A 13931-nucleotide genomic window follows, 5' to 3' on the forward strand; every position below is an offset into this window, starting at 1 on the left:
GGCATCTTATTGATTTTTCTAGGATTAGCTTAATTAGTCAAGTGTGTCCACCTCTAATATTAACATGCTAAGCAGATAGATCTTTTCAAGGAGAGTCTATCTGGCTGATTTAATACATGACTATCTAACAGGCTGTATATATACAGTTCCAAGCTAGAGCAGTAAGACAGAATTTGACATAAAATCATAAAAGACAGTTAATGTGAAAATAAAAATTCTCCCATAAAACAAACATTACACGAAACTTTCCCCCCAACATTTTGTTATAAAAAACCTCAAACAGAAGAACTGAAAGAATTTTATAGTGAACACCCACCTTTTATAGTAAACAACTATATTCTACTATGAACATTTTTCTCTACTTATTTTGTTAACACATTTCTCTAATTTTCCACTCAGCAATCCATCTTATTTTCTTTTTCATCTTATTTTTTGGATGCATTTCAAAGTAATTTGCAGACAGCAAGGTTTCCTTCTAAATACAGTGCTTCAGAATAAATATATTAACCAGAGTTCAATATTTATATAGAATTATTTTTAAATTTTGAAAATAAAATAAAAGCACAAATCTTAAGTATATAATTTGATGAATTTTGACAAATGTATATATCTGTGTAACCCAAATGCCTACCAAGATAAAGGACATTTCCATCTCTCCAGAAAGTTCCCTCATTCCTTTTCTCAGAGGCAACAACTATTCTAATGTTTTATACCAGAGATGAGTTTTGCCTGTTTTAGAATTTCACATAAATGAAATCATACCATATGCACACTTTTCTGTACGATGTCTTTCACTCAGAATAATGATTTTGAAATTTATTCATGTTGTTGTGTCTATCAACAGTTTTTGCTTTTTTATAGCAGAGTAGAATTCATTTCATGAATATAGCACAGTTTGTTTATTCTCCTATGTATGAACACCTAGGCTGTCTCAAGTTTCTTGTTATGAATAAACATTCCTGAATGTACTTATATAAGTTTTTAATAGACATATATTTTTATTTCTCTTGGGTAAATATTTAGGCTTGAATTTTTGTTTGTAAAGTATATGGTTCCCCCCCCCCAAGTTTTTATTTAAATTCCAGTTAGTCATATACAGTGTTAACGTTAGTTTCAGGTGTACAATCTAGTGATTCATCACTTACATGCAACATGTAAGTTGTATGTTTAATTGTAAAAGAAACTATCAGATCCTTTCCTAAAATGATTGTCATTTTGCATTCCTTCCAACTCCACTTGTTTCATAGTTGCTAACTATAATAATATTTGTTGAATGATATGAAAGAATAAGTGAATGGTTATGCATACCTTGACTTAGTGAAATAAGAACATAAGAAGACTGCATCTGTGAGCACATCTGTGAAATCTTCTTGCACTCCTCCCTGTTGTGCTTCCAGCTGCCTTTCATCTCCTTTCTGGTCCACTGAACTCTTTCTGTTCTGGTGTGTTTTTTTACATCCGAAGTTTTTACATACTGTGCATGTCAGTGTAAAGACTTCTTTTTTCTTTTCTTCCTCCTTTCCTCTCTTCCTTCCCTCCTCCCTCTTTCTCTTTTTTTTTCTGCCAGTGTCTGAACTGACGTATAGGAGATCCTGAATAAAAACCTTCACCTACCTTGGTCTCATCATCTTCATGTGTGGACTGAAGGGGCTAAGTTATCCTAAATTTCCCTAGCACTAAGGTATGGTAATTTTGATTCCTTCCTCACCCTGTCTAAAGCCATAATTTCTATCACAACTTTGCTTGCTTTTTTTTTTTTTTACTCTTTTGAAGATCTATATGTTAGGGATTGGGGTTAGGGATTTGTTAAGACATTTGTGGACACTGGAACTTTAGGCCTGTAAATAAGTGAACTGTGGTATATATGTACAAAGAACAAAGGAATTTTGGGGATATTTCTGGGTACCAAATAACTTTAACTACTTATATTTTCTTTTAAGCTAAGCCTTCACCTTCTTTGTCAAATTTTACAATTGAATGAAGGATGCCATCTGTTCAAAATAAATGAAAATGACTCCTGGTGTACTATTAAAATGATTAGATATTGTTATACTGGTGAGGATTAATGGAATAGTATTAAATTTGACTCTTACTTTAAATATTCACAATGCTCCACTTATGGCTTACAATTTGCTGCCTAGTTTTAATGAGGGCAAAGTATGTAAGTCCAGTGATCTCATAAGCAACCGTCACTTGATAGGTTATCAGATACCATCACAAGGGTTAAGTAAAACACTCTTTCAGTTTATGAAGCCAAAGGGTAATATGAAGTAATAGAAAAGACATAGTAATGTAAGGTGGTATTTAAAAACTTTGAGGAAAAGTAAGCATATTACTAACTTTTATATGCAAATTATCTTAAAAATATATAAAAATGCTCCTTAAATATATATAAAAGATATATAAAAAATACAAAAAAGCAATTTCTTTGTAAAAATAGCAACTGTGCCCCTAACAGCTGGTGGTAGGATTATTGGAGCTTAGGTTTTGAATGAGAACTCTTCTGTCTCAATGAGCAGAGCAGAGCCATGGAGAAATTCTTATCTTTATAATCAGAGAATGTGCACTGTATGGAACTAATGCTGTAAAATGTGTTGAAACTTGCCTCGTGGCATGAAAATGACCACTTATTGTAATTTTGCATGAGTGATTACGAAGAATTGGTGGTTTCTAATTCTTGGGTGCAAGGTGCTATTTTTATCTATTATATCAAGCTTGTTATAAAAAGCTTCTGCAAATAATCAACAAAACTAAAAGACAACTTTTGGAATGGGAAAAGATATTTGAAAATGACATATGTGTTAAAAGGTTAGTATCCAAAATCTACAGAGTTGATTTGATACTACAAATTGTAGTAGTTTGATACTACAAAGTATCAAACTTGACACTCAAAAAGCAAATAACCCAGTTAAGAAATGGGCAGAAGACCTGAATAGATGTTTTTTCTAAAGAAGATATCCAGATGGCCAACAGACAAGATGCTTAACATCATTCATCATCAGGGAAATACAGATCACAACTACAGTGAGATAGCAGCTCACACCTGTCAGAATGGATAAAATTAACATCACAGGAAACCATGGATGTTGGCCTGGTTGCAGAGAAAGGTGAAACCTCTTACACTGTTGGTGGGAATGCAAACTGGTGCAGCCACTCCGAAAAACAGCATGGAGGTTCCTCAAAAAGTTAAATATAGAACTACCTTCCAATTTAGCAATTGCATTACTAGGTTTTTAACTAAACTTTACAAAAATACTGATTCAAAGGGGCACATGCACCTCAATGTTTATAGCAGTATTATCAACAATAGCTAAATTATGGGAAGAACCCAAATGTCCATCAACTGATGGATGGATAAAGAAGTGTTTTATATATATATATACATATATATACACATATATATAAATATTTAATAATATGTATATTATTACATATAATATGAATATTATACAGCCATGAAAAAGAATGAAATCTTGCCATTTGCAATGATGTGGATGGATGAGAATGTATTATGCTAAGAAAAATAAGCCAGTCAGAAAAGACAAATACCATATGATTTCACTCATATGTGGAACTTAAGAAACAAATAGATGAGCATAGGGGGAAAAAGAGAGGGAGGCAAACCATAAAACAGACTCTTAAGTGCAGAGAACAAATTGGCGGGGAGGTGGGCGGGGGATGAGTTAAGTGGATGAGGAGTATTAAGGAGGATGCTTGTGATGAGCACTGGGTGTTACATATAAGTGATGAATCAATAAATTCTACTCCTAAATTAATACTACCCTATATGCTAACTAACCAGAATTTAAATAAAAACTAGAGACATAAAAAAAAGCAAACAAACTAGAGACATAAAAAAATCAAGCTTGTTAATTAGGTTCTCAAATCTTTTATATTGTTACTAAGTATTTTGGTTGCTTGGTCAATCAATAGTTGTATGTTGATATCTCACACTGTGATGGTGTATTTATCAATTTCTCTTCCTTTATTATTTTTGCTTTATGACTTTCTCTGATTTATCCTAAGTGTTTTATTAATGCATACACATTTAGAATTGGGATATATTGGAGGGGAGCACAATATGGTGGAGGAGTAGGTGCCTCAACTCATCCGGCCCCACCAACTAACCTAGATTACTGTCAAATCATCCTGAAAACCTATGAATTCAACCTGAGATTTAAAGAGAGAACAGCTGGAAAACTACAGAGAGAAGGGTTCTTGCTTCTAACAAGAATCATCTATGGTGAAATTTACTTAGGTTGTGGTTGATATTCTTTATGCAGCCCGCTCATACAGCCACTCTACAATGAGCAAAATGACTAGAAAGAAGAACTCACCACAAAAGAAAGAATCAGAAACAGCACTCTCTGCCACAGAGTTACAGGAATTTGGATTACAATTTGATGTCAGAAAGCCAATTCAGAAGCACAATTATAAAGCTACTGGTGGCTCTGGAAAAAAGCATAAAGGAATCAAGAGACTTCATGACTGTGAATTTAGATCTAATCAGGCCGAAAAAAAAATCAACTAAATGAGATGCAATCCAAACTGAAGATCCTAATGACGAGAGTTAATGAGGTAGAAGAAAGAGTGAGAGACACAGAAGACAAGTTGAAGGCAAGGAAGGAAGCTGAAGAAAAAAGAGAAAAACAATTAAAAGACCATGAGAAAAGGTTAAGGGAAATAAATGACAGCCTCAGAAGGAAAAATCTACATATAATTAGGGTTCCAGAGGATGCTGAGAGGGAGAGGACCAGAAAGCATATTTTAACAAATCATAGCTGAGAACTTCCCTAATTTGAGGAGGTAAAAAGGGATTCAGATCCAGGAGATAGAGAGGTCCCTCCCTAAAATCAATAAAAACCATTCAACACCTTGACATTTAATAGTGAAACTTAAAAATATCAAAATAAAGAGAAAACCCTTAAAGCAGCAAGAGACAAGAGATCACTAACTTATATGGGGAGAGGTATTAGATTAACAGCAGACCTCTCTACAGAGACCTGGCAGGCCAGAAAGAGCTGGCAGGATATATTCAGGGTCCTAAATGAGAAGAACATGCAGCTAAGAATATTTTATCCAGCAAGGCTCTGATTCAGAATAGAAGGAGAGATAAAGAGCTTCCAAGATAAGCAGAAACTGAAAGCATATGTGACCACCAAACCAGCTCTGCAAGAAATATTAAGGGAGACTCTGTAAAAGAAAGAAGAAGCCCAAAGAAATAATCCACAAAAACAGGGACTGAATAGGTATTACGAGACACTAAATTCATATCTTTCAATAGTAACTCAGAATGTGAATGGGCTAAATGATCCCATCAAAAGATGCAGGGTTTCAGACTGGACAAAAAAGCAGGACCCATCTATTTGCTGTCTACAAGAGATTCATTTTAGACAGAAGGACACTTCCAGCCTGAAAATTAAAGGTTGGAGAACGATTTACCATTCAAATGGTCCTCAAAAGAAAGCAGGGGTAGCCATCCTTTTATCAGATAAATTAAAGTTTATCCCAAAGACTGTAGTAAGAGATGAAGAGGAACACTCTATCATACTTAAGGATCTATCCAACAAGAGGACTTAACAATCCTCAATATATATGCCCTGAATGTGGGAGCTGCCAAATATATCAATCAGTTAATAACCAAAGTTAAGAATACTTAGATAATAATACACTTACACTTGGTGACTTGAATGTAGTGCTTTCTACAATCGACAGATCTTCTAAGCACAACATCTCCAAAGAAACAAGAGCTTCAAAAGATACACTGGACCAGATGGATTTCACAGATATTACAGAACTTTATATCCAAATGCAACTGAATACACATTCTTCTCAAGTGCACATGGAACTTTCTCTAGAATAGACCACATACTGGGTCACAAATCAGGTCTTAACCATTCAAAATATTTGGGATAAAGCAAAAGCAGTTCTAAGAGGGAAATACATCGCAATACAAGCATCCCTCAAAAAATTGGAAAAAACTCAACTACACAAGCTGACCTCACACCAAGGGAACTGGAGTAAGAGTAGCAAATACAACCTATACTGAGCAGAAGAAGAGAGTTAATAAAGATTTGAGCAGAACTCAATGAAATAGAGACCAGAAGAACTGAAGAACACATCAACAAAACCAGGGGTTGGTTATTTAAAAGAATTAATAAGATAGATAAACCATTAGCCAGCCTTATTAAAAACAAAAAAGACTCTAATTAATAGAATCACGAATGAAAAAGGACAGATTACAACCAATACCAAGGGAATACAAACGATTTTAAAAACATATTATGAACAGCTATACACCAATAAATTAGGCAATCTAGATGAAATGGACACACTTCCTGAAAGCCACAAACTACCAAAACTTGAACAGGAAGAAATAGAAAACCTGAACAGGCCAATAACCAGGGAGAATATTGAAGCAGTCATCAATAACCTCCCAAGACACAAAAGTCCAGGGCCAGATGGCTTCCCAGGGGAATTCTATGAAACATTTAAAGAAGGAACAATACCTATTCTACTAAAGCTGTTCCAGACAATAGAAAGGGACAGAATACTTCCAAACTCATCTTATGAGGCCAGCAGTAACTTAATTCTAAAACCAGACAAAGACCCCACCAAAAAGGAGAATTATAGACCAATATCACTAATGAACACAGATGCAAAAATTCTCAACAAGATACTAGCCAATAGGATCCAACAATACATTAAGAAGATTATTCACCATGACCCAGTGGGATTTATCCCCAGGATGCAAGGCTGGTTTAACACTTATAAAACAATCAATGTGATTGATCATATCAGCAAGAGAAAAAACAAGAACCATATGATCCACTCAATAGATGCAGAGAAAGCATTTGGCAAAATACAGCATCTATTCCTGATCAAAACCTTCAGAGTGTAGGGATAGTGGGGACATTCCTCAGCATCTTAAAAGCCATCTAAAAAGTCCATGGCAAATATCATTCTTAATGGGGAAACACTGGGAGCCTTTCCCCTAAGATCAGGAACACGACAGGGATGTCCACTCTCACCACTGCTATTCAACATAGTACTACTAGAAGTCCTAGCCTCAGCAATCAGGCAACATAAAGAAATAAAAGGCATTAAAATTGGCAAAGAAGAAGTCAAACTCCCCCTCTCTGCAGATGACATGATACTGTACCTAGAAAACCCAAAAGACTGCATCCCAAGATTGCTAGAACTCATACAGCAATTTGGCAGTGTGGCAGGATACAAAATCAATGCCGAGAAATCAGTGGCATTTCTATACACTAAAAATGAGACTGAAGAAAGAGAAATTAAGGAGTCCATCCCATTTACAATTGCACCCAAAAGTATAAGATACCTAGGAATAAATCTAACCAAAGAGGTAAAGGATCTATACCTTAAAAACTACAGAACATTTCTGAAAGAAATTGAGGAAGACACAAAGAGAAAAATATTCCATGCTCCTGGATTGGAAGAATCATATTGTGAAAATGTCAATGCTACCCAGGGCAATTTACACATTCAATGCAATCCCTATCAAAATACCATGGACTTTCTTCAGAGAGTTGGAACAAATCATCTTAAGATTTGTGTGGAATCAGAAAAGACCCTGAATAGCCAGGAGAATATTGAAAAAGAAAACCAGAGCCAGGGGCATCACAATGCCAGATTTCAAGTTGTACTACAAAGCTGTGATCATCAAGACAGTGTGGTCACTGGCACAAAAACAGGCACATAGATCAATGGAACAGAATAGAGAACCCAGAAATGGGCCCTCAACTCTATGGTCAACTAATATTCGACAAAGCAGGAAAGACTATCCACTGGGAAAAGGACAGTCTCTTCAATAAATGGTGCTGGGAAAATTGGACATCCACATGCAGAAGAATGAAACTAGACCACTCTCTTGCACCATACACAAAGATGAACTCAAAATGGATGAAAGATCTAAATGTGAGTCAAGAATCCATCAAAATCCTAGAGGAGAACACAGGCAACACCCTTTTTGAACTTGGCTACAGCAACTTCTTGCAAGATACATCTATGAAGGCAAGGGAAACAAAAGCAAAATGAACTATTGGGACTTAAGATAAAAAGCTTCTGCACAGCAAAAGAAATAGTCAACAAAACTCAAAGACAACCTACAGAATGGGAGAAGATATTTGCAAATGACCTATCAGATAAAGGGCTAGTATCCAAGATCTATAAAGAACTTCTTAAACTCAACAGCAAAGAATCAAAGAATCCAGTCATGAAATGGGAAAAAGACATGAACAGAAATTTCACCAAAGAAGACATAGACATAGACATGGCCAACAAGTACATGAGGAAATGCTCCGCATCACTTGCCATCAGGGAAATGCAAATCAAAACCACAATGAGATACCACCTCACACCAGTGAGAATGGGGAAAATTAACAAGACAGGAAACAGCAGATGTTGGAGAGGATGTGGAGAAAGGGAAACCCTCTTGCACTGTTGGTGGGAATGTGAACTGGTGCAGCCACTCTGGAAAACTGTGTGGAGGTTCCTCAAAGAGGTAAAATAGAGCTACCCTATGACCCAGCAATTGCACTGCTGGGGATTTACCCCAAAGATACAGATGCAGGGAAATGGCAGGACACCTGCACCCCAATGTTTATAGTAGCAGTGTCCAACATAGGCAAACTGTGGAAGGAGCCACAATGTCCATCGACAGATGAATGGATACAGATGTGGTCTGTATATACAATGGAATATTACTCAGCCATTAGAAACGACAAATACCCACCATTTGCTTCAACGTGGATGGAACTAGAGGGTATTATGCTGAGTGAAGTAAGTCAATCGGAGAAAGACAAACATTATATGGTCTCATTCATTTGGGGAATATAAAAATAGTGAAAGAGAATAATGGGAAAGAAGAGAAAATGAGTGGGAAATATTATGCGGGTGACAGAACATGACTGAAATGAACAAGTGGTAGTGGAAGGGGAGGTGGGCGGGGGGTTGGGGTGACTGGGTGACGAGCACTGATGAGCCCTGGGTGTTATGCTATATGTTGTTAAATTGAACTCCAATAAAAAAATATACACACAAAAAAAAGAATTGGGATATATTGATGGTGAATTGAAACTTTTACCATTATATGATCTTTTTATCTACAATAATTTTTATTTTAAAGTCTATTTTTACTAATATTAATTGACAATCTCTTTTAGTTGGTGAATTTAGTCCTTATTAATTAATTATGCTTATTGATATATTTTAGGTTGTTTCTGGTATCTTATTTTGTGATTTCAATTTGTCTTGTCTTTGTGCTTTTCTATTTTCTATATTTCTCCCCATAACTTCCTTTCTCAGTTTTTCCTTTTTCTTTTCTCTTCTCTTCTTTTTTTTTTCTCTTCTTTTTTCTTTCTTGAACTGGTTGATTTTTTTTATTTTTGGCTTTATTATTCTGTTTTTTTTTTCTCCTACTGCGTACTTACCTTCTTTATTTCTTTTCCTTAGTGGCTATCTCATCACTGTGCTCCAGCTTTAGTATAAATTTTTTTTAAGACTTTCTAGACTCTTTTTACTTTCTAGAGAATCCAGTAATCATTGAAAACTACTTTATCGTAATTTATTTACAACTGTATAACAATTTTATGGCAAAAGTTACAAGTAATTTATTTTGTTGTACTTCAGAGTGGGGGCACTTTGGATATTTGATCTGCACTAGCCTGGGAATTAGAAGTCTAAAATATTAGCACATACTAGTTTAAGTTTCTTAAGGGTTGAAGCTGATTTCTTTTCTTCTTGTTATGACAAAGATCTGACCATTCCTTCCTTTTTTTCCTTACTCCCTCCCTCTCTTCTTTCCTGCCTTCTTTAAGTACCTAATATAAATTTACATATACATATATATACTCAGCACTGTTCTAGGCCCTGGGAACAAGATATATTCTCTAGAAGTGCTGCAGAAAGGCATCTAGGTGTGAATAGAGAAGTAACTCCACTTTTTCTGGAAGACATTTTGATGCGACCCTATTATTTTGTTAATTTGATAAGAACAGTTATCAGACTGAGGCATCTAATGATGTTCAGATACATTTGAATGCTTTAATTGAATAATTTAGGCATTATTTAATATAGTTGGTACCTTACTCAATTTTCTATATAAATTAGTTATTTATACTAAACTAAATATATGCTTAAGTTAATACACATTCTAAAGGGAATTACTTATAGATTCGGTTGTAAACTTCCCAGGAATAGATAATTTGTGTGTGTGTGTGTGTGTGTGTGTGTGTGTGTATGTATGTGCTTTTTCAATCAGTGGGCCTTCTGACTTCCAATTTCTCAAATCAGTTCTGGTTAAAAGTTCAAAAAATGTTGTTATAATCCCCCCCCCCCCCCCATCCCGTTCACTCTAGGTAGTGTGTAATTTTGTGAGGTATCTTCACTCTTTTTGCTCTATCCTATAATTGCCTTCCTTCCGAAGGCTGCTGTGAGTTGCTCTTCAAAGTCATGCTGGGACCTGCCCTTTTCCATGAAGGCCATTGCCTTATAATATGCTCAATGTCATTTCATTGGAGCAGAAAGTTAGGGGAGTCTACTTTATGCCAGGCCCTTGTATCTACCAAAATGAAATCTCACTATTAAGTAACCCAGTTGCTATTATTGAGTCATAATTCTACTGCCCTGAATTTTTCAAATGATCCTTTTTATTCCTTTGATACTTGCATATCTAATTGTCAAGTTTAATTTATTATCCTTGTTACTCGTAAGTGTTTAATTGAGTTAGTGGTTATAGCTGACTCATAAACCCATAAAACCCTTTAGTGGTAAACTAATTAGCTACTGCACCTGCCCTCCGAATAATTAACATTGTTCATTACTAACAATCAGCATTGGAGTTATTAAAAGTTACCTTACCACTCTAAAGCAGAGGCTTTCAAACTTTTTTGATCATAATCCAGAGCAAGAAATGCATTACATAGGTCAATACCAGGATACACACACACACACACACACACACACACACACACACACACCCCCTACTATGTATGACAGACTGATATTTTCTCTTCTATTCTCTTCTACTTTACTGTGTTTCACTCAAAAAGAAACTGATCTACTAACAAGTTTTTACTGGCCATTAATGGGTTGTGAGTTACAGTTTCAAAAATACTGGCTTAAGAAAACACATGCATTGAAACAGAAAATTAAGAAGAATCCATAAAAGTTTCCTTCAAATTAAAACTTACTTGTTTCCTTCACCGTTATACACCCATTTAGTACTTCCAATTCCTTCATAGTCAGAAGCCCAGTAATAAATACAGGCATTAATGTGCAGAGTATATAGCAAGTATCCAGTTGTTCGAATGACTCTGCCAAGGAGAATAAATGCAAAGTAAAGACTCATGTCGTTTCTGGAATACAGCCTATTTTAACATTTTCTTTTCCTGGAAGTCTCCACTGAATCTCCTTCCTTTAAATTTGTGAACTGTTAACTCTCATTAGTACAATATAAAATGATGGTGCCATTGCATGTTTTCTAACTGCAGTGTCTTGACTGGGACTGACAGAGTGTAAAAGAAAAATACCTTCCTCTCTTTTCACAGATGGTATGAATCAACTCCCTGAAAGACATGCCTCAAGGGTCACCTCTCCACTTTGAGTCCCATAAAATACGCTACACTGATTTAACTGGATATCTCTGAAAAGCTCATGGGACTTTATACTACGATTAATAGTGACTAGAAATCTCTGTGCAGGTGAAGTTCAGGGGAGCAAATGAATGAAATTCAGATTAGAATAAATTGTCATGAGAGAGATGCAAAGTCAACTTGTGAAGGAGCACATTTATCTGTACCTGTTCTGAACTGAAGCTGGTAATTCATTTCAATTTTTAGTTCTGTATTATTCTAAAAACTAAGATGATTTTCATGCTTTTTATCTCATTTCAAAATATTCAAGTCTGTCTCAGAACATAACTCCTTATGTTACATAGCCAAAATTCTGAGATTATTGTTTTCTTTGGCAGGGAGATCATAGTCTTCTCAAATGCTGGCCAAACTGTTGTGTTGTTGCTTTTGCTGCCACCCCTGGAAGTATACTGATTCATACTTTACCTGTAGATATATGCCTTGTCCATTATAGACTCTAGGTGATGATTAAATTCAAAAAATGAAGTGTACTATGTAGAAGACAAAGAAATCCAAAAGTGTGTTAGTCTTAAATACAACTATTTAAATACAACTATTTAAATACAACTATTTAAATACAACTATTTAAGACAAATTTTATTTGTTACTGAAAATAATCCCATTTATATGTATCCAAAACAAACAAACTAGGGTCTGTTTTGTTCTATTTTCCTCTGGCCAGTACATTTTAGAATGGTGCCAAACTCCCAGTGCATCTTGCTTTATTTCTACTTTCTAGTAGAATACTTCCTAGTAATAGAAAGTATATAGAAATAAAAATTACTACTTTCTAGTAATAGTCTTATTTGTAATGCTTGTTGAAAATCAAGCTTAAAAACATTTTTCCCTTTTTCTTTTTAAAGTATCTAGTAGAATTCTATTTCACAATAATTAAAATTGCATTCCACTCAAGACATAAATAAAATAGGAAAAGTATAATATAATACATTGAAGTCATAAATAGGTGTTAAGTCCTATTGCTCAATACTAGCATTATTTCTAAGCAAGTTGCATTAAATGTGTATTTTTTTCAATAAAATTTAAATTCCGGTAATACTAGCATTGATTAGCTTTTCTTGACATTGTTCAAAGAGACACAACGAGTTTATGCATCTAATCCAGAGTTGCTATTTCCCTCAAGGTCTTTTCCTGTTTACATCTACTTCTATCTTAGTTCATACACCCTACTTGCACTCCTACCCCCACTTTCTCTTTTATTACTATAGGCTGTATAAGGTAAGAGCAACAACATGAAATCCAGAGCCAAACATCAATCTCACCTCTGCCATTTACAAGTTGTGCGACCTTGAAAAAGTCACTAAATATTTCTGTACCTTGATTTCCTCATCTGTAAAATGGGAATAGTAAGAGACCATGTCTCTGAAAGGAGTTACATCCACACAAGAATTAGTATGCTTATATTCAAGGAATCTTACAGATAGAAAGGACTATTGAAGATTATTTAGTTCAGTTTATTTAGTTCAAAATTCATCCAATATAAATGACTATACTAGGGCATTTGGAATTAAAAAACAGATATAATAGTATCACTATCTAGAAATATACACAAATATATTCCTAAGTAGGAAAAATCCCTTAAACGTTCAGATTGAGGGATCCCTGGGTGGCGCAGCGGTTTAGTGCCTGCCTTTGGCCCAGGGCGCGATCCTGGAGACCTGGGATCGAATCCCACATCAGGCTCCCGGTGCATGGAGCCTGCTTCTCCCTCTGCCTATGTCTCTGCCTCTCTCTCTCTCTCTCTGTGTGTGTGTGTGACTATCATAAATAAATAAAAATTAAAAAAAAAGTTCAGATTGAGATAATTTCAATTTGCAGTAACTTATGCCTTTTTTTTATAAAGAATTATTTATTTATTTGAGAGAGATATCAAGTATGAGTTGGGGGGAAGAGCAGAGGGAGAGAATCTCAAACAAGATCTCTGCTGAGCAGGAAGCTCAACATGGGGCTCAATTTCATGACCAATGAGATCATGACCTGACTTGAAACCAAGAGTCAAAAGCTAACCCAGTGAGACACCCAGGCGCCCCCTTATTGTGCTCTTAATAGAAATTTGCACGAAAGTGTTTTTAAGTTTAGCCTTACTGATCACTGTGGAGCAAATTTATATTTTAAGTTTGTTTTCTCATATATAATTTGGAGACAGATAAATGAAATTTTTTCCTAGAGAATTGTGCATTAAAATGATACACATATATGTGAAATGACTGGACTATGGAGCTATGAAAAAAAGATCAATGTTGACTCTCAGGATAT

At 35.2% G+C, this 13931-nt stretch overlaps 1 protein-coding gene across 1 annotated transcript in view; it reads right to left on the minus strand.

Annotated features, from left to right (window-relative positions):
• Nucleotides 1–13931, minus strand: part of CNGB3 (cyclic nucleotide gated channel subunit beta 3) — a 143173-nt gene that overhangs the window by 56309 nt on the left and 72933 nt on the right. The window contains 2 exon segments of the mRNA NM_001003030.1: nt 11217–11339; nt 12084–12148. Of these exon segments, the coding sequence (NP_001003030.1) occupies nt 11217–11339; nt 12084–12148 (188 nt within the window).

Source organism: Canis lupus, chromosome 29 (assembly GCF_011100685.1).
Source record: "Canis lupus familiaris isolate Mischka breed German Shepherd chromosome 29, alternate assembly UU_Cfam_GSD_1.0, whole genome shotgun sequence".
In the NCBI taxonomy this organism is placed as follows: Eukaryota; Metazoa; Chordata; class Mammalia; order Carnivora; family Canidae; genus Canis; species Canis lupus.